Source organism: Piliocolobus tephrosceles, chromosome 7 (genome assembly GCF_002776525.5).
Source record: "Piliocolobus tephrosceles isolate RC106 chromosome 7, ASM277652v3, whole genome shotgun sequence".
NCBI lineage: Eukaryota > Metazoa > Chordata > Mammalia > Primates > Cercopithecidae > Piliocolobus > Piliocolobus tephrosceles.
This window is the reverse complement of record NC_045440.1, coordinates 100,153,920-100,174,702: the sequence shown is the minus strand read 5'-3', so window position 1 is coordinate 100,174,702 and position 20,783 is coordinate 100,153,920. Positions and strand designations below refer to the sequence as shown.

The following is a 20,783-nucleotide window of genomic DNA, read 5'->3' as shown; positions in this document are numbered from 1 at the left end:
TTTGAGACGGAGTCTCGCTCTGTCGCCCAGGCTGGAGTGCAGTGGCCAGATCTCAGCTCACTGCAAGCTCCGCCTCCCGGGTTCACGCCATTCTCCTGCCTCAGCCTCCCGAGTAGCTGGGACTACAGGCGCCCACCACCTCGCCCGGCTAGTTTTTTTGTATTTTTTAGTAGAGACAGGGCTTCACCGTGTTAGCCAGGATGGTCTCGATCTCCTGACCTCGTGATCTGCCCGTCTCGGCCTCCCAAAGTGCTGGGATTACAGGCTTGAGCCACCATGCCCGGCCACTTTCATTCTTTTATTGTTGTTGTTGAGACAGGGTCTCACTCTGTCACCCAGACTGGAGTGCAATGGCATGACCATAGCTTACTGCACCCTCAACCTCCCAGGCCTAAGTGATCCTGCCACCTTAGCCTCCTAAGTAGCTGGGACTACAGACATGTACCACCACGCCAGGCTAAGTGTTAAATTTTTTTAGAGACAGGGTCTCTCTGTGTTGCCCAGGTTGGTCCATTTTCTTTCTTTCTTTTTTATTTTTTATTTTTTTGAGATGGAGTTTTGCTCTTGTTGCCCAGGCTGGAGTGCAATGGTGTGATCTTGGCTCACCGCAATCTCTGCCTCCCAGGTCCAAGCAATTCTCCTGCCTCAGCCTCCTGAGTAGCTGGGACTACAGGCATGTGCCACCATGCCCGGCTAATTTTGTATTTTTAGTAGAGATGGGGTTTCTCCATGTTGGTCAGGCTGGTCTCGAACTCCTGACCTCAGGTGATCCGCCCTCCTCGGTCTCCCAAAGTGTTGGGATACAGGCATGAGGGCAGTTCTTATGTAACTTTCCCAATTGTACTGGTACACTGGAAGTAGGCAAGTGTCCACAACATATACTTTTATAAAACACAACCTGAAAATAGTCAACCAAGTTGGGAAACTTTACAAAAGAATGTCATTGTCTTTTAATATTTTTTTTTGTGGTAGCCCAAAGGACATATAATACTTTTAAAATGACCATACACACCCAAAATAGAGAAAATGCTAGAAGGGCAGGGCCACATTTACTTTGTAATTCATATTGATTAATTATACTCTAAATTTTTAAATGGCTGTATTTCAGAGACAGTAGCTCCCAAGGAATAGCTCAGTTCTTTTTCCTATGTGATAGAAGAGACAAATCTACTCTAAAAGGGCAGACACCTTATGACCTTGAAAAGGACACCTATAGCATAGTGGATTTATATGTGTGTCTATATATATATTTATATATGTATATATATTTTTTTCAGACGATGTTTCATTCTTGTTGCCCAGGCTGGAGTGCAATGGCGCGATATCGGCTCATTGCAACCTCCGCCTCTCGGGTACAAACGATTCTCCTGCCATAGCCTCCCTAGTAGCTGGGATTACAGGCATGCACCACCAGCCTGGCTAATTTTGTATTTTTAGTAGAGATGGGGTTTCTCCATGTTAGTCAGGCTGGTCTCGAACTCCCGACCTCAGGTGATCCACCTGTCTCAGCCTCCCAAAGTGCTGGGATTACAGGCGTGAGTCATGGCACCCGGCCAGTGTAGTGGATTTTAACCCCAGTTCCTGCACTTACCAGCCTTATTAAGCCTCTCTCTGCCTCAGTTTCATCACCTGTAAAGTGGGAATAGTGTTATTACTGAACCAGGGAACTGACATGAGGATTATAGGAGATAATACTCAGAACTAGTACAGAGACTAGCACCCACTAATCTTGTCAATGTTAGCATCACTATTGTTATACCTCCCATAGTGGCCCAAACAAGGGTGAAATTAGATGCAAAGTGTCTGGGTGTGGTGGCTGACACTTGTAATCCCAGCACTGTGGGAGGCCAAGGCAGGTAGATCACTTGAACCCAGAAATTCGAGACCAGCCTGGACAACATGGCAAAACCCTGTCTCTACAAAAAAAATGTAAAAATTAGCCGGATGTGCTGGTACAGGCCTGTAGTCTCAGCTACTCGGGAGGCCAAGATGGGAGGATAGCTTGAGCCCAGGAGGTTCAGGTCACAGTGAGCCATGATTGCGCCACTGCACTCCAGCCTGGGAGACAGAGCAAGACCCTGTTTCAAACGAAGAGAGAGAGAGAGAGAAATTATGATGCACAAACAGAAAAGTAAGGTGATTTCATTCATTCCAATATTGGTACATTTGTGTGAAAGAAGAAAGATTAGGCTGGGCACAGTGGCTCACGCCTGTAATCCCAGCACTTTGGGAGGCCGAGGCGGGCAAATCACTTGAGGTCAGGAGTTCGAGACCAGCCTGGCCAACATGGCGAAACCCCATCTCTTTAAAACAAAAAAATACAAAAAATTAGCTGGCCATGGTGATGAGCACCTGTAATCTCAGCTACTTGGAAGGCTGAGGCCGGAGAATTGCCTAAACCTCAGAGGCAGAGTTTGCAGTGAGCTGAGATCATGCCAGTGCACTCCAGCAAAATGCCTAAATCAGAGGCAGAGTTTGCAGTGAGCCGAGATCATGCCAGTGCACTCCAGCCTGGGCAACAGAGCAAGACAAAGATGAAGACGAAGAAGATGGAGAAGATGGAGAGGAGGGAGAAGGAGAGGAGGGAGAAGAGGAGGAGCAAAAGGAGGAGCAGGAAGAGGAGGAGGAGGAGGAAGAAGAAGGAAAGAAAGAATGAGAAGGAGAAGGAGAAAAAGAAGAAAGATAGAGGAAATAAATGAAAAGATTGGAAAACAAATAGTTGTTTTGAACTGTCTCTCAGAGAACACAATAAAGTCTACAATTACCACTAAAACTTCCTTTCTGGCTCCAGATTACATAACCCTCACCTTATTCTTACCCTTGAGCTGCTAAAGGAAGTACATTTTTTAGTGTTTGATCTCCCTCCCTTCCCTCTAGCCAAAGCAGAGCATTCAGACTGTTCAAACACTGGGTGTGAATCCTGACTCCGCCATTTATTTACTTAACTGTGCAATCTGGACAAGTTAGTTCCTAACCTCTCTGGATCTCAGTTTCCTTATCTGTAAAATGTGGATATTGTTTGCCTTTCAGGCTTGTTAGGGGAACTGACAGAGTGGATAATGTGTGTAATTTTCCCAGCATGGTATCTGACATGAAAAGGTAGCCACAAAACAAGGATGCAGCACACAGCCGTACAAGCTTCTCACTGCATGAGGCAGAACTCCAGCCTGGGTGCACCTGAAGGGTGCATGTGTTGTTGGTGGGGAAGGCCTCTTTCTAATTGTACAAAGGTCCCTCGAGTACCAGGGGTGACCTGTCAATACACTATAGCTGAATTAGCAACAGAAAAACTAACTTGCAACATTAAAGGGCTTAGATACACAGTCTCCTAAACACTATGAAGTTGTCAGTGTTGACCTACAAAGTTGTATTGTTATCATGGTACAGTTTAAAATATGATTATTGATTAATAATAGAAAAGTAGGCTGGGCATGGTGGCTCACTCTGTAATCCCAGCACTTTGGGAGTCCAAGGCAGGTGGATAACCCAAGGTCAGGAGTTCGAGACCAGACTGGTCAACATGGTGAAATCCCTTCTCTACTAAAAATACAAAAAATTAGCCAGGCTGGTGGTGGGTGCTTGTAATCCCAGCTACTCGGGAAGCTGAGGCAGGAGAATCACTTGAAACCAGGAGGCAGAGGTTGCAGTGAGCCAAGATGGTGCCACTGCACTTCAATCTGGGCAACAAGAGCAAAACTTCATCTCAAATAAATAAATAAATAAATAAAAGTACTCGTAACATTAGCAATGATTTAACTAAACTTGATTGGGGTTAATAAAGGCCATTCATAATTTGTATATAAATAAATGTTTCATTCTGTTTGCTAGCTTTGATTTCACTCATTCATCACATTTTCATCAAATGCATACTACAGGCAAGATCTGGGTGGCCACAGGGGTTCCAGCAGGTAGCAAGATTTGGATTAGCTGGGCAAGGTGGCATGCACCTGTAGTCCCTGCTACTCAGGAGGCTGAGGTGGGAGGATTGCTTAAGCCCCAGAGGTCAAGGATATAGTGAGCCATGATTGCGCCACTGCATTCCAGCCTGGGCAAGAGACAGAGACTTTGTTTCAAAAAAAAAAAAAAAAAGAGGAAAATGTGGTCCCTGGTATCCTAGGGTTTACTGTCTTCAGGGAAATTCAAATAGCTACTCCCTTCATTAAGCACAACTTAGTGGCTATACATTACCTCTTACCCAAGTATTTCCATATACTCTGTCCATATGAGTTTGTGAATCCTCACCATACCTCCTCAAGGTAGAAAAAGGTACTATATCATTTCTTCTAGCAGGCTAACTTGAAAAGCAATGAGATATATTTTTGTCCACAAATAGGAGACATTCTATGCCTAATCTATGTTATTACATAATAAATATTGTAGACAGATGCATTGTTTTCACATCTGAACTTGTTTGAAGATGTGTCTGTTTTCTGAACTCCACATTTCATCAAATCATGCACTGCTCTGAGCCTAATCCTTTGGTGCTCATTATCTCCCTTGATTCTGTTGTAAATTGATCCATGCACAAATTCAGTGTGACAGCTGAACTAACAGAACCCTGTTGTAAGCACCGTTGTGATAGGCACACAATGAAACTAAATACAGGCAACATTACAGAAGGGATTAGAACTAGAGCTAACATACCTGAAATTCACATTATGGTGGAAGCTTTTCAACTCAGTTCAACCCTAATCAGAAATGAAAAGTTTCTACCCAACAAAAAGAAAATCTTGTCGTTATTTCCTGTGACTATGCCATATCAGACATCCTAAAGACTTCACTGGCCTGTCTGCTGGGTTTTTGAGCAACTTTGTAAGGAAGGGGGTCCTGGTATTTTTCCTTGCTGTCACCATTTCTAGGTTCTTGAGCTTTTGACATTTTGGAAACAAGAATGTAGCATGAGTCAACTCCAGTTAGTAGTCCACTCATCTTCCTTCTCATTTTCTTACTTTGCTTTTGCCTCAATTCCATTCTATCCTTCATCCATTCATCCAATCAACATTTGTAGAGCAGCATTATTCTAGATCTTTTTGCCCTTTTCCCACATCAAAGCATGTACAAACACTGTCTTGTGTGCCATGGTACAAATGCTAATCCCCAAGTGTGCATTCCATCAGCTGGTAGATGCCAACAGGACACTCATTTGAAGAAAGGAGAACTTAGGCTATATTCCATGTAACTGACATATAAAATTATCAACCAAAAACTTTTTTGGGGGCAAATAAAAATCAATCAGACCACTTTTCTTTTTTAATAAAAGCACCTGAATTTACATACCTAGAATTTGTTTTGATCATCACAAAGTAAATGTGATGAAGTTGGAAGACAAACTTAATCTTGAAATTTAAATACAGAGAAACAAGAATAGGCTAGGCATGGTGACTCACACAAAAACCCATAACTCCAGTGTCATCGTGAGAAAAATACCAGACAAATTCCAGTTGAGGAACCTTCCACAAAATAGCTAACCAGCGCTCCTCAAAACTGTCCGAGTCATCAAAAACAAGGACAATCTGAGAAACTCTTAGCCAAGAGGAGCCAAAGGAGGCATGATGACTACATGCAATGTGGGATTCTGGATGGGACGGTGGAAGTGAAACAGGTCATTAGAGAAAAACTAAGAACATCTGACTAAAGCATGGACTTTAGTTAGTAATCACGTAACAGATTTGGTTCATTAACTGTGACAAACATACCCTACTAATATAAGATGTTAAAAAAGAGGAAAGTGAGTATGCAATATGTGAGAACTCCCTGTACTACATAATTTTTCTGTAAATCTACAACTATTCTAAAATAAAATTTATTTTTAAAAATTATAGCAGGGAGGCTGAGGCAGGAGTATCACTTGAGACCAGCAGTTTGAGACCAGCCTGGGTAACATAGTGAGACCTTGTCTTTACGAAAAATAAAAAAATTAGCTGGGTATGGTGGTGCACATCTGTAGTCCCAGTTACTCAGGAGGCAGAGGCAGGAGGATCACTTGAATCCAGGAGGTTGAGGCCGCACTCAGCCTGGGTGACAGAGTGAGACCCTGTCTAAAAAAATAAAGGAAATTAACATAAAAAAATTAAAAAATTATAGCAGCAAAAATACAAGAGCAAGTAATCTAGCTAAATAAGAAGACCTGGTAGCCTTAGAAAAACTGTCTCATAAACTGTGGCCATTCACATACCACTTTTATGATTTTTGAATATTTCTTTACCATTTGTGCTATTATTGACTTAATATTTTTGTCACCATTTTTCTTAAATAAATTTACTTTTTAAAAAAGTGAGTAAGGCCAGGTGAGGTGGCTCACACCTATAATCCCAGCACTTTGGGAGGCTGAGGCAGGAGGATCACTTGAGCCCAGGAGTTAGGGACCAGGTTGGGCAACATGGCAAAATGTCGACTCTCCAAAAAACACACAAAAAATTAGCCAGGTGTGGTGGTGCATGCCTATAGTCCCAGCTGCTGGGCTGAGGTGAGAGGTGAGAGGCTGAGGTGGGAGGTTGAGGCTGCAGTGAGTTGTGATCGCGCCACTGCCTTCCAGCCTGGGTGACAGAGTGACAGAGTGAGAGCCTGTCTCTAAAAAAAAAAAAATTTAAAAAGGAAGGAAATCAACAAACTCAGGGATCTAGACTTGATCTTAAACAAACAAAAAAAGCTGTGTGTGGTGGCTTACACCTGTAATCCCAACACTTTGGGAGGCTGAGGCAGTTGGATCACCTGAGATCAGGAGTTTGAGGCCAGCCTGGCCAACATGGTGAAACCCCATCTCTACTAAATATACAAAAATTAACCGGGAATGGTGGCACATGTCTGTAATCCCTGCTACTCTGGATGCTGACGGAGAATTGCTTGAACCAGGGAGAAGGAGGTTGCAGTAAGCCAAGATCACAGCACTGCACTCCAGCCTGGGCAACAGAGTAAGACTCTGCCTCAAAAAAAAAAAAAAAAAAAAAAAAAAAAATGAGGGTCTCACTATGTTGGTTAGGCTGGTCTCGAACTCCTGGCCTACAGAGCAAGATTCCTGTCTCAGTCTCCCAAAGTGCTAGAATTACAGGCATGAGTCACTGTTCCTGGCCCGGACTATATTCTCAGTGCATTATATGTATTAACTCATTTATTCCTCAGCTCTATTAAGTGCTATTGTTGATCCTATTTTGTAGATGAAGAAGCATGGAGAGGGTCAGTACCTGGCTCAAAGCCACACAACTAATAACTGATCCTGAATGAGGATTTGAATCCAGTCTAACTCCAGGCCCACATTCTTAATCAGCACTCTATACTGTCTTTCAGTTGAAATGAAATGTTGAAATTCATACCCATACATTAATGCAAGGTGTACAGGTAACCAGAACCTTCCATAACATCTAGTCTACAGGTGCTATACCTGTAGACTAAGTACTAAGTAAAGCAAATTAGCAAAAAAGAAATTCTGTGGTTTTTATCAGAGTCTTGAGAAAATGGGAAGAGGCAGAAACAGGCACACACACAAAAATCACCTTACAGAAAAAAAAAAAAAAGAGAGAAGGTTCATTATCATTATCATTAACAGTGAGGAAAAGAAATAAACAAAGAGAATGTTTTAGGGAGAACATTTCAACAGAAGTCCTTGCTGGGGTGGCTGAAGGCAGATGTTGTCTCTAAGCAAAAGAAACTACTAGTGAAAATGACAGACGAGCTGGAATGCACATTCCAACACTTCCTTTTTTATTTTAATTTTTATTTTCTTTATGTTTTTTGAGATGGAGTCTCACCCAGGCTGCAGGGCAGTGGTACAACCTCGGTTCACTGCAACCTCTACCTCCTGGGTTCAAGTGATTCTCCTGCCTCAGCCTCCTGAGTAGCTGGGACAACAGGTGCACGCCACCATGCCCAGCTAATTTATTTTGTGTTTTTTGTAGAGATGGGGTTTCACCACGTTGGGCAAGCTGGTCTCCAACTCCTGATCTCAGATGATCCTCCTGCCTCGGCCTCCCAAAGTGCTGTGATCACAGGCACGAGCCACTGCACTGAGCCACCAACACTTCCTGATCTTTTCAATGTCATGACATACATAGAATATGATATTTGTGCATTACACTGCAACAAATGGAGGAAGCCGCTTCCAGGTGGCTCAGTCTGTCAAGATCCCACCTGGCTGCCCTAAAGACTAGGAGAAATGCTGGCATGGCTATAATCTATTCTCACAGGCTGGGAAACTCTGATATAACAACTTAGGTGGTGCTAAATCATGCACACCTGCATTGCCTGTCTTATTTCACCCGCCTTCATAAGGTTTAATTCCTAGGGGATTTTAGCTGCTAAAAACCATGTGGGGCTGGGCATGGTGATTCATGCCTGTAATCCCAGCACTTTGGGAGGCTGACAGAGGGATTAGGGTTGCCTGAACCCCGGAGTTTGACACCAGCCTGGGCAGCATAGTGAGAACCAGTCTCTACCAAAAAAAAAAAAACTTAAAAAATAAAATAAAAACAATGTGGATTGTTGTTTTTTCAATCTTCATCCTTAAAGGATAAAGCTCAGACACCCTTGATTATATACAATGAATGAACTTGAGAGCCCGAAGGCAATTCCCAAGAAGTGCTTCAACGACTGTGAACAACAGCAATAGCCCTGAGATGGGTGAAGAAGCTTCTGAGGTCATTACAGTACTTTCAAGACATAAACACACCTGGAGAGCTATAGTCTGGCATTTTGCTTAAAAAAAAAAAATTACGGTGGGGCACAGTGGCTCATGCCTGTAATCCCAGTGCTTTAGGAGGCTGAGGTGGAAGGATAATTTGGGCCCAGGAGTCCAAGCCGCAGTGAGCTTTGATTGCACCATTGCACTCCAGCCTGGGCAACAGAGCAGGTCTTTTTAAAGACCCTGTCTCTAAAAAAGAAAAAAAAACTACCTAGTACTACTCAACTTACACACTCTAGGATTAGAAGCCTTGTCAAGTTTTTATCAGCTTTGGTGAGCCTTTCATTAACCCCCACAGGTATTCAGGGTTTCTTTCAACTTGATATTGTTAAAACATTAACATAGAAGTGAAACTGTACACATGAGCTGGATGTGGGGCCACCTTACAGAAGCATGTTTTTTTTTGAGACAGAGTTTTGCTCTTGTCACCCAAGCCGGAGTGCAATGGCATGATCTCTGCCCACTGCAACCTCTGCCTCCCAGGTTCAAGAGATTCGCCTGCCTCAGCTTCCCAAGTAGCTAGGATTACAGGTCCTAGCTACCGCCAGCTGCCACTACATCCAGCAAATTTTTTTATTTTTAGTAGAGACGGGGTTTCACCATGTTGGCCAGGCTGGTCTGAAACTCGTGACCTCAGGTGATCTACCTGCCTCAGCCTCCCAAAGTGCTGGGATTACAGGCGTGAGCCACTGCGCTCAGTCCAGAAGCATGATTTAATGGTAGTCTATCAAGCATTGTTTTACAGTGTTAACCTTTTCCTGCATAGCTAGGAGGCCCTCTTCATAACCCAACACTCTCTTCCCAAGCCCATCTTGTCCAATATTACCTTTCAGTTTCTGGTATTCATTAGGTTCTGATTCCTCCTCTACTTTTCTGAGTAATACTCTTACCTCCCTGAAGGTAAGAGTCTCTGTCAATCATCCATTTACCCATCCAACTACTCAACAGTTATTGGTTGCCTCTGTTCTTTTCTTTTCTTTTCTTTTCTTTCTATCTATCTTTCTTTCTTTCTTTTTTTTTTGACGGAGTTTTGCTCTTGTTGCCCAGGCTGGAGTGCCATGGCGTGATCTCAGCTCACTGTAACCTCCACCTCCTGGGTTAAAGTGATTCTCCTGCCTCAGTCTCCTGAGTAGCTGGGATTACAGGCATGCGCAAACCTGTAAAAAATTAGCCACCACATCTGGCTAATTTTTTGTATTTTTAGTAGAGATGGGGTTTCTCCATGTTGGTCAGGCTGGTCTCAAACTCCCAATCTCAGGTGATCTGCCCACCTTGGCCTCCCAAAGTGCTGGGATTACAGGTGTGAGCCACTATGCCCGGTCTCTTTTTTCTTTTCTTTAGAGAGAAGTCTCACTCTGTTGCCCGGGCTGGAGTACAGCGGTGCTTGACCTCCTGATTCTCCTGCCTCAGCCTCCCAAGTAGCTGGGATTACAGACTCAAGCGTCCACACTCAGCTGATTGTATGTGTTCTATGTGTAAGGCCACACCACAGGTTTCTTGCAGAACTAGGATCAGATCCCAGATGGAACTGGAAGTTGTGAAAAGAACAGGGGCTTTGGAGTCACACAAGTTAGCCATGTGCCCCAGGTCCATCTATCCATCTAGTAAGTAGGCTTACTAGACTTACTAGCTCTGAGACCAGGGCAAGTGACTTATCTGCACTAAGCTTCCGTTTTCTAGCTGTATTTGGTGCAACTAATGTTTGTGTTTTAAGGCTATTGTGAGGATTAAATGAGATCACAAACTAAAGCACCTGAAACCAAGTGCGTGCTCCTTACCTTGTCTCCTGACTTCTGTCCCACGTCTATGTTTCGATGCGATTACCCAAATGTCTGAAAGTTTTCCATTTTAGAAAGAGATTTACTTTATCGTTGATGACAGTGTAAACTGCTTCAACTCTTACAGAACACATTTAGGCAGTTATCTATCAAAATTATCAGTGCGTATTTTGACCCAGTAATGCCACTCCTGGGAAACTGTCCTACAGATATACTTGCACACATTCAAAATGATGTAGGCACAAAGGAATTCATGGCAGTCTTGTCTGCAACAGGAAAAGACTGTAAACAAATTAAATGTCCCTCAATAGGGGACTGGTTAAATAAATCAAGGAAGAAATTATTATGCAGGTATAAACACGAAGAAAGAAGTTCCCTATATATCAACATGGAAAAATCTCCATAGTGTTAGGTAAAAAAAACAAAGTGAGGAACAGTGGGTACAGTATACTACATTTTATAAATAAAGATGAGAGAAGGAAATAATATTTGCAAAGCATAAAGAAACTTTGAAAGAATATATCCAAAAAACCCCTAAAATAATAAGTGTTTATTCATGTGTGTGATTCGAACTAAATAGATGATGAGGATGGGGTGGAAGGTGTACTTTTCAGGCCTGACTTTTCCAAGTATTTTCACATTTTTGAAACATGTATGTAGTTTTTTTATTCCATTTCAATTAGCTGTATGCAATCGCCAGGCCTACCACAAAGACATACCAAATGCTATTACGTGCCAGGCTCCAGAAAGGACACGAAGGCACACATTTGAAAGAAAAAAAATTTATATAATTTATATATGCAAGAAAAGCCTAAACAAATTAAATTTAATGTTAATGAAGTTTCTTCTTCAATTCAAAAGGAAAACTTTTGTGTAGTTAGGACCAGATGACCTAACTAGATGTCACAGTGTGAAATATTGGGTGAAAACTGAAGGTATGACCGCAGTACAAAGAACAATTCACATAACTGTGTGAAATTCGAGCTTCATCTGATTGCCTAGGCAGCATGGACAGCAAGCAGCTAGTGAAAGTTCAGGTTAAAACAAACAAATGATTATAGCTGTCAGTGGAAATGTACACATTAACCTAGCAATGAACTTGTCAATAATTACCACCTATTGACTTTGTCCATGTTTGGTGCTTGGGCTGTAACACCTTGGAAAGAAGTCTGCCAAAACAGATCGCATTTATATTACGAAAGAATCGAGCAGTGATTATCCATGTTAGCAGAGGGCTAGGAACACTGGGAGGAGGGTTTGGATGTGAACGTCTAGACACCTTCGGGCACATTAAGGTCTGTGGAGTCAATAAAACCTTTGCGTTCAGATTGCATCGGATCCTCAGGACACTCAAAAGAACAGAAATTGTCCTAATATTTAAAACTTGCTTCCACAAACACAAGAAATTCCAAACTTAATCCGTCTGATTATCCTTTGGAAAGAAAATCTCTTTTCTCACACACTTCAGGGCACGTCATAAAAATCGATGTGTGACTATCACATATGAGGCACTGTTCTACGCTTTGAGGAGCGCTGGATAATTGTTTGCAATCAGAGTCTCCAATTCTGCTCTCCCCAAAACACACACCTATCTGATCAGTCATCTTGGGAGGCAATAGGAAGAAGCTCTGTGAGATTCAGTGTCTAATGGGTCAGGGCAAACGTCCCCACATAATCAGTAGAATAGATTATTCCTGTGCAACCTAATGTCTGTCTACTAGTAGCTGCTGTCTAATTTAAATTTATAACATAGGCTGGGCACAGTGGCTCATACCTGTAATCCCAGCACTTTGGGAGGCCGAGGTGGGAGGATCACTTGAGCTCAGAAGTTCAAGACCAGCCTGGGCAACATAGCAAGACCCTGTCTCAATTTTTTAAATAAAAAATAAAATAAATATATAATATTTGTATAACACATTATACTATATATCTTATTTAGGGATTAGACTAATATTTAGAATCATAATAAGGGATTATTCTATCCCTAAATAATATATATAGTATAGGCTGGGCACAGTGGCTCATGCCTTTAATCCTAGTACTTTGGAAAGCTGAGATGGGTGGGTCACCTGAGGGCGGGAGTTCCACCAACATGGAGAAACCCCATCTCTACTAAAAATACAAAATTAGCCGGGTGTGGTGGTGCACGGCTGTAATCCCAGTTACTTGGGAGGCTGAGGCAGTAGAATCGCTTGAACCTGGGAGGCGGAGGCTACAGTGAGCCGAGATCACGCCATTGCACTCCAGCCTGGGCAACAAGAGCAAAACACCGTCTAAGAAAAAAATAAAAAGATATATAGTATAATGTGTTTATTGTATTGATTTCACTGTTTTTATAGTGGGTGACCACACACCTAATGGGGATCCAGAGTGATCTGAGGCAAAAACAGATTTACATCTCGTTAGCAGAAGTTGGTTTAAACATATAGGTTCATTTTTTTTTTTAATGGAGTTTCACTCTGTTGCCCAGACTGAAGTGCAGTGGCTCAATCAGAGTTCACTGCAGCCTTGAACTCCTGGGCTTAAGCAATCCTCTCACCTCAGCCTCCTGAGTAGCTGGGACTTCCGGTCTGTACCACCAAGAGTTACGGCTCCCTGAAATACATGTTTTAATTTTTTTAAAAAAATTTTTTAGATACAAGGTCTTACTATGTTTCCCAGGCTGGTCTTGAACTCCTGGCCTCAAGCAATCCTCTCCCATCAGCCTCTAGAGCCACTGGAATTACAGGCATGAGCCTCTGTGCCCAGCAAAGCATATGAGTTCAAAGCACCAGCTCTGATTCTTAGGAGCCCTGTGACCTTGGGTAAATTATTTACTCTTATTTGTAAAATCAAGACAACCATAATATTTAGCCATAACATTGTTATAAGGATTAAATGAAGTAATTCATTCAACAAATCATTACTGAGGACCTATTATATGTCAAGTATTGTTAGGCACTGAGAGTACAGTGAATAAATGCATGTACCAGACACATAATAAACTTGGACTGTTTTTGTCTAAAAGTATGCACACTCAAGCTTGGGGTTGTACATAGGATTTAAAGAAGTTTAAAGCTGCAGAAACAGGAATGAATTATTTATTGGGCCTAAGATCATGAAGTTGAAACGTTGACGAACACAGAATAGTATCTAATTACAAGAGAGTATTGTTTGATCGAGGGTCAGAAGCAAATAGACCTGTTGATTGATTCAACGTGTGTGTTGAGCAATTTATGCAGCATATTAGGTTAATTTTCTAAAGGCTAGAACTGGTTGTCAGGTGTTTTGACACCTCTTTCACAACATCTGTGAAAACTCAGAACAGCAATGAGTTCTAGAATAAAAAATGGAAGAGTATAACTCAAGTGGAATAGTTATCAATATTGATGAAAAAATATTTTTAAGATAAAGTTATTCATTATTTTCTGAAAGGATTAAAAACTGTACTCCACCTACTGAATACTTTTGCCCCGAGAGTTACATTCCCTGAAATACATGTTTTAATCAGTTTAGAACTATGTAATGGTGACTCAGTACTCTGCTTGTTAAACCAGGATGCTCCTCCTAGCATAACTGAAGCACAGCAGGGGTTAAGAGAAGTCAGAATAATAAAATGTATCTTCCTGAAGCATCCATTTTCCCTCAACTTTTCATATTGAAACCCACAAAAATTTATCAGAGAACAGAATGCGAAACTCTACTTAATTTCATAACATAAAACATGAAACATTGGAGAAACAGCTTGCTCTGGCCTCTGGTTGAGGGTATGAAAGCTCTGGGCTCTTTAGGAGAAAAGTTAGTGAGCACTGTGCATTATAAATGAATTTTTCCATCTTTTCACATTGTTGTCAGTGAGAAGGGGTTTGGAATCACTTTCACAATGTTTTTAATTTTTTGTTTACTTCCTGACTTGTCATTGCTTTTTATTATCTATGGAAACTAGAAATAAACTATCATACACCACAAAAATAATAGAAACACAACGTATTCCTGACTAGGACACAGCAGCTGAGCTTTGAAAAACATTCATGACCATCTGTTGCACTCTACCAACAACATCAGAGAGGAAGACTTTTCTGTTACTGCAATAACACAAAGTGCTAAGAGAAGATCTGTGAAAAGGAATTCACTCCAGTACAAAATCCCCGCTAAAGTTCGCCTTGCAGAAGACTGTAAACTACCTTGACGGAGTTTGCTTAACCTCCATAGCATTGTCCAAAATGTTAGACATTCAAAATCTAAGAAAAGTGAGTCGGCTGAAAAACCCATTCTCTAATTCATGGATCTGCGTGTATACTTTTCACAGTACTTATCTCTGTCAGAAACGATCTTAGCCAATTGTTTCACGTGTTTCTTGTCTGTCTCCTCCACCCTCAATCTCCACAAACGGTCACTTGTATCTCCAGCATCTAGGCAAGCGCTGGGGTATTATATAGTAGATGCTCAAAATGTCCTTGCTGAGTTTCTTCAGCAAGAGTCAGTGATGACCACTTTTGATCACACATACTTCTCAATGGATACTTAAGTCAAAGATAGGGGAAAGTGTGTCTGACCTATTCAGAGTGGAGGGACCCATTTGATGGAGTGAATGCTCCTCTGGATTCTCCTCATCTTTTGCCGTCTTTGATGCTGAAACGCTAATAGGAGGCGTAAATGGAGAAAAGTGTTTTTTGTTGTTGTTTTAGTAGAGACGGGGGAGTGGAAGATCTCGCTTTGTTACCCAAGTTGTTCTCGAACTTCTGGTCTCAAGCGATCGCCCCGCCTCAGCCTCCCAAAGTGCTGAGATTGCAGGCGTCAGTCACGGCCCCCAGCCTTGGGAGAAGGCCTTGATAGGACATTTCTCCTGTGTTTAAGGCAATGCCGAGGCTAACCGCCTTAGGGCTTCAACACCAATTCCCCGAGATCCCATCAGCGGACAGGGTGAGTCCAGCGCCGGGCCTCGGGCCCCCAGCGTCCGGCAGCGAGCGCTGCGGAGCGCACCAGGGCCGCCGCACCCGCGGTCACAGCAGCGCCGCTCCAGATTCAGGAGGAAATCGCGCTTTGTCCCGGGTTTTGCTGGCATCCTCCGGGGCGAGGCCCGGCTCCTGCCAGGCGGGGTGGACACTGGGCACACCCTTTGGACCTCCCGGGGAGTTAGCCCACCCGAGTCCCCAGCCCGGACGCCGGCGGCGCCGGTCCCCTGCTCACCGCTAGGGAACCTGCTGCTGTCGCCGGCCTTGTTGAGGGCGCTGCTGGAGCAGCCCATCTCGGGGAGCGCAGACACCTGTCTCAGCCCCGCGCGCGTGTCGGCCTGGAGCCGGGATCCGAAGGCAACCGCACCGGTAGCCGCGGAAGTTTCTCCAGCTCTGCAGCCCGGCTCCCTTGGGCGTAGAGCGCAAGCGCGCAGCGGAGCTAGGCGTAGGGGTGCGCACCTGGAGGAGAAAGGTAGCCGGCAGGAGGTGGAAGGAGCCACAGAGGGCAAAGCGGAAGAGAGCGGGAGGGCCAGGACGCAGAGGAGGGCAGGGACAAGTGGATCCCAGGAGGCAGGAGGGGAGACGGTGGAGGGTATGGCACAGTCAGAGAGGAAAAGTCCCTAAAGCAGGGATAGGGAGGATGTCAGGGGGCGAGGGCGAAGCGCTGGGAGGTATCATCTGACTCATCAGTAAATAGCCAGGGACGGGAGGCAGCCTTCGGGCTAGGGGCTATTGATTGGTGGACTAGATGTGCGATGACAGTCTTATTTTCTTACGTAACTACAATTACCACAAGAAAGTTTAACCTTGATACAGTACGGTTTAATCCACCCTCCATGTTTCATTGTTTCCAATTGTCCAGTACAGGACTGCACGTTGCATTTAGTTGTCTCTCTTTAGTTTGCTTTAATCTGAAGTAGCTCCTCCTGTCTTGCTTTGTCGTTCATGACTTTGACATTTATTAAGAGAACTTTTTTTTTTTTTTTTTTTTTTTTTTCCTGAAACCGAGTCTCTTTCTGTTGCCCAGGCTGGAGTGCAGTGGCACAATCTCGGCTCACTGCAACCTCTGCCTCCGGGGCTCAAGCGATTCTCCAGCCTCAGCCTCTGGAGCAGCTAGGATTATAGGCGCCTGCCACCGCTCCCAGTAATTTTTGTAATTTTAGTAGAGACAGGGTTTCACCATATTGGTCAGGCTGGTTTCGAACTCCTGACCTCAGGTGATCCACCCGCTTTGGCCTCTCAAAGTGTTGGCATTACAGGCGTGAGCCACCGCGCGTGGCCTTTTTTTTTTTTTTTCCGGAGACTGAGTCTCACTGTGTCGCCAAGGCTGGAGTGTAGTGGCAAGATCTCAGCTCACTGCAACCTCCACCTCCCTGGTTCAAGCAACTCTCCCTGCTTCAGCCTCCTGAGTAGCTGGGATTACAGGCATGCGCCACCACTTCTGGCTATTTTTTGTATTTTTTAGGAGAGATGGGTTTTCTCCATGTTGGTCAGGCTGGTCTCAAACTCCCGACCTCAGGTGATCTGCCTGCATCAGCCTCCGAAAGTGCTGGGATTACAGGCATGAGCACTGTGCCTGGCCAGGCCTTTTTTTAAAGAGATAGAGAGAGAGGCCGGGCACAGTGGCTCATGCCTATAAATCCCAGCACTTTGGGAGGCCGAGGCAGGTAGATCACCTGAGGTCAGGAGTTTGAGACCAGCCTGGCCAGCATGGCGAAACCCCATCTCTACTAAAAATACAAAAATTAGCCGGGCTTGGTGGCACACACCTGTAATCCCAGCTATTGGGAGGCTGAGGCAGGAGAATCTTTCGAATCCAGGAGGTGGAGTTTGCAGTGAGCCAAGCCTACTTTTCAGCCTGGGTGACAGAGCAAGATTCCATCCAAAAGAATTTTTTTTTGTAGAGACGGGTATGTTGCCATGTTGCCCAGGCTGGTCTTGAACACCTTGCCTCAGGGGATCCTCCTCCCTCTGCCTCCCCAAAGTGCTGGGATTATAGGCATCAGACACTGTGCCTGTGATTTTCTAATTACATTATTACTTCTATATTGATTAGCTGCCATTCTACTATGAAGTAAGGAAGTGCTTTTCCTTTCCCCCATTTATTCACTTACATCAGTGAGCACTCATGAAGTCTCACACTATCCAATGTAGTATGTTACCATCTGTGATAGTTTGCTAGGCGTGCTATAACAAAGTACCATAGACTGGATGGCTGGAAGTGCAGACATGTATTTCCTCATAGTTCTTGAGATTAGAAGTCAAAGATCAAGATGTCAGCAGAACTGGTTTCTTCTGAGGGCTTCTCTTCTTGGCTGGTAGATGGCCACCTTCTCCATGTCTTCACTTAATCTTCCCCTTGTGCTTGTCTGTGTCCTAATCTCCCCCGGTTACAAGGACACCAGTCATTTTGGATTAGGGCCCATATAACCTCATTTTACCTTAATCACCCAATCAAAGGCTACATTTCCAAACAGTGTACAGTCATATTCATAGGTTCTGGGGGTTAGGATTTCAGCATACAAGTGTCCCAGGAGACAATTCAGTCCATAATAGCATCATTTTAAAATATTTGAGACAGAGTCTCACTCTGTCACCCAGGCTGGGGTGCAGTGGTACAATCATAGCTGGCTGCAGCCACGAGCTCCTGAGCTCAAGCAATCCTCCAGCCTCAGCCTCCTGAGTAGCTAGGACTATAGGCATGCACCACCATGCCTGGGTAATTAAAAAATATTTTTTTAATAGAGATGGGGTCTTGCTATGTTGCCCAGGCTGGTCTCAAATTCTTGGCCTCACGTGATTCTCCTGCCTTGACCTCCAAAAGCTGGGATTACAACACCATCATTATTTACTATGATGCTCAAATTGCCTAACATTTGCCATATTTGTCTATATGGGTCATGTATACACAGCCCTGGGCTTTACTATATGTTTAGAAGTCCCTCCCTTCCTTCTTTTTTTTTCCTTCCCTTCCTCCCTCTCTCCTTCTTTCTCCTCCTCCTGTTCCTCTCCTTTTTTTTTTTACTTTCTCTATCCTCCTCTTCCTCTTTCCCCTGTAATTCAGGCCTGAAAAAGTCTTGGCCACCCAGCAATCGAATCACTAATCCCTTTGAATGCAGGGAGACTGGGTACCTTTGAGGAAGTGTCCTTCATAACAATACCAATATGCACAGTGATTCTACCTTCCAGCCTTCCACCAAGGGTTACTGTGCCTCAAGGAAAGAGAAATATGTTGAAAGTGGCTAGTGATTTCACTGTACGGTTAGAGACTTGGAAGGAACAAGATTACAGGATTGGCACAAGGAATTTAGGGGAAAGGAATTAGATGGACCTTTCAGAGTGAGTCCAGATGTGGGGAGTATTTGTGTCTTATGTAAATGCTTACAAAACGCCCTGTATTAGTCAGCTTGGACTTCCATAACAAAATTCCATAGACTGGGTGGCTTAGACAACAGAAGTTTATTTCTCACAGTTCTGGAGGCTGGACAGTCCAAGATCAAGGTGGGGGTCAATTCAATTCCTGCTGCGGCCCTTTTCCTGGCTTTGCAGACAACCACCTTCTGGCTCTGTTCTCACATGGCAGATCTCTCTCTCTCTCTCTCTTTTTTTTTTTTTTTCCTGAGACAGAGTCTCCTTCTGTTACCCAGACTGGAGTGCAGTGGCACGATCTTGGCTCACTGCAACCTTCACCTCCAGGGTCCAAGTGATTCTCTTGCCTCAGCTTCCTGAGTGGCTGGGATTACAGGTGTGGGCCACCATGCCCCACTAATTTTTGTATTTTTAGTAGAGACAGGGTTTCACCATGTTGGCCAGGCTGGTCTGGAACTCCTGACCTCAGGTGATCTACCTGCCTCGGCCTCCCAAAGTGCTGGGACTACAAGCATGAGCCACCACGCCTGGCCTCTCTTTCTCTTTCTTATATTCTCTTACACTTATTAGGCCACAGTCCTATTGACTTAGGGTCAGACCCTTATGATTTCATTTAACCTTAGTTATCTCCTAAAAACCCAGTCACATTGGGGTTAGGATTTCAATATATGAATTTGGGTTGCGGACGGCGGGGGGAACACAATTCAGTTGACAGCAGGCTTCTACTTCTGATGGCACATTTTAAAATTAAAATCACATTTAATTTTATTAGATAGTGAAATTTCTAAAAACTCCATTCTTCCCAAAAGAGAAATGCAATAACTTCACAGATTAAATATCAATATGTAATTTAAAATTCTCTGAATCTTAATACTTTCATGTTAAACCAGGGCTTATTGAGCCCAGTTAAGTTCCCCCCTTTTCCCCATCAATTATCTTTTAGGAGCTCCCTCTGATCTCTCACTTTTCCTTAAGGGTGATTTGTCAGCCAAGCCATGGTATTATTTTCTTCAGAGGAAGCATTTTATAATTAGGTGAACAATCATAATTATGGGCTCAACACCATGCTCTTCCTCTTACTAAGGTTTACCTGGCTGAGTGCCTAATTTGCCAGCAGTAGCAAGGGCTGAAATGGTACCATACTTTGAGAGGACAGCAGATGATCTTTACTGTAATGGACACTGCATTAGATTTGCTTTTCCTGCCTATCATACTTCTGCCAGCACCACCCAATAGTGTGCATGCCAGCAAGATGGTACATTCAGTACAGTTGGCCCTTGATATTTGCAGGCTCCACATCTACCGATTCAACCAACTGCGGATCAAAACAATTCAGAAAAAAACAATAAAAATAACAATACAACAATAAAAAATGCAAACAAAAAACAATACAGTGTAACAACCATTTGGATAACATTTACATTATATTAGGTATTATAAGTAATCCAGAGATGATTTAAAGCATCACAGGAGGGTGTGCATAAAATATATACAAATACCAGACATTTTACATAAGGGACTTGTGCATCCATGGATTTTAGTATCCTAGGGGAAGGGGTCCTGGAGCCAATCCCCCAGAGATACTGACGGAAGACCGCACTGTATCTTATCAAGGAACTCATTTTATTGTGAGTAAGGTAGTGTGAGACAAGTAAGGTAATAGGTTAATTTCTCTGTGATTTACTGGTCTTTCCATTTACCTCATCATCCAGAAGCAGCCAAACATATACAATGGTGGAATGGCACCTTGAATATTTGGCCAGGGCTGGGCGCAGTGGTTCACGCCTGTAATCCCAGCACTTTGGGAGGCTGAGGCGGATGCATCACCGGAGGTCAGGAGTTGGAGACCAGTCTGCCTAACACGGTGAAACCCCATCTCTACTAAAAATACAAAAACTTAGCTGAGTGTGGTGCTGCACACCTTTAATCCCAGCTACTCAGGAGACTGAGGCAGGAGAATTGCTTGAACCCGGGAGGCGAGGTTGCAGTGAGCCAAGATCGTGCCATTGCACTCCAGCCTGGGTAACA

At 43.6% G+C, this 20,783-nt stretch overlaps 1 protein-coding gene across 2 annotated transcripts in view; it reads right to left on the bottom strand.

Annotated features, from left to right (window-relative positions):
- The window catches only part of LOC111520916 (glutamate-rich protein 5), a 27,335-nt gene extending 11,294 nt beyond the window's left edge, over window positions 1-16,041 (bottom strand). Inside the window, exon 1 of one of the 2 annotated variants that reach the window (XM_023184026.2) lies at window positions 15,622-16,041. In XM_023184026.2, coding sequence (XP_023039794.1) covers window positions 15,622-15,679 — 58 coding nt within the window. In that variant the 5' untranslated portion in view covers window positions 15,680-16,041. The remainder of the gene's footprint in view (window positions 1-15,621) is intronic. The other variant, XM_023184027.2, reaches the window with a different exon arrangement.
- Window positions 16,042-20,783: the final 4,742 nt, after the last annotated feature.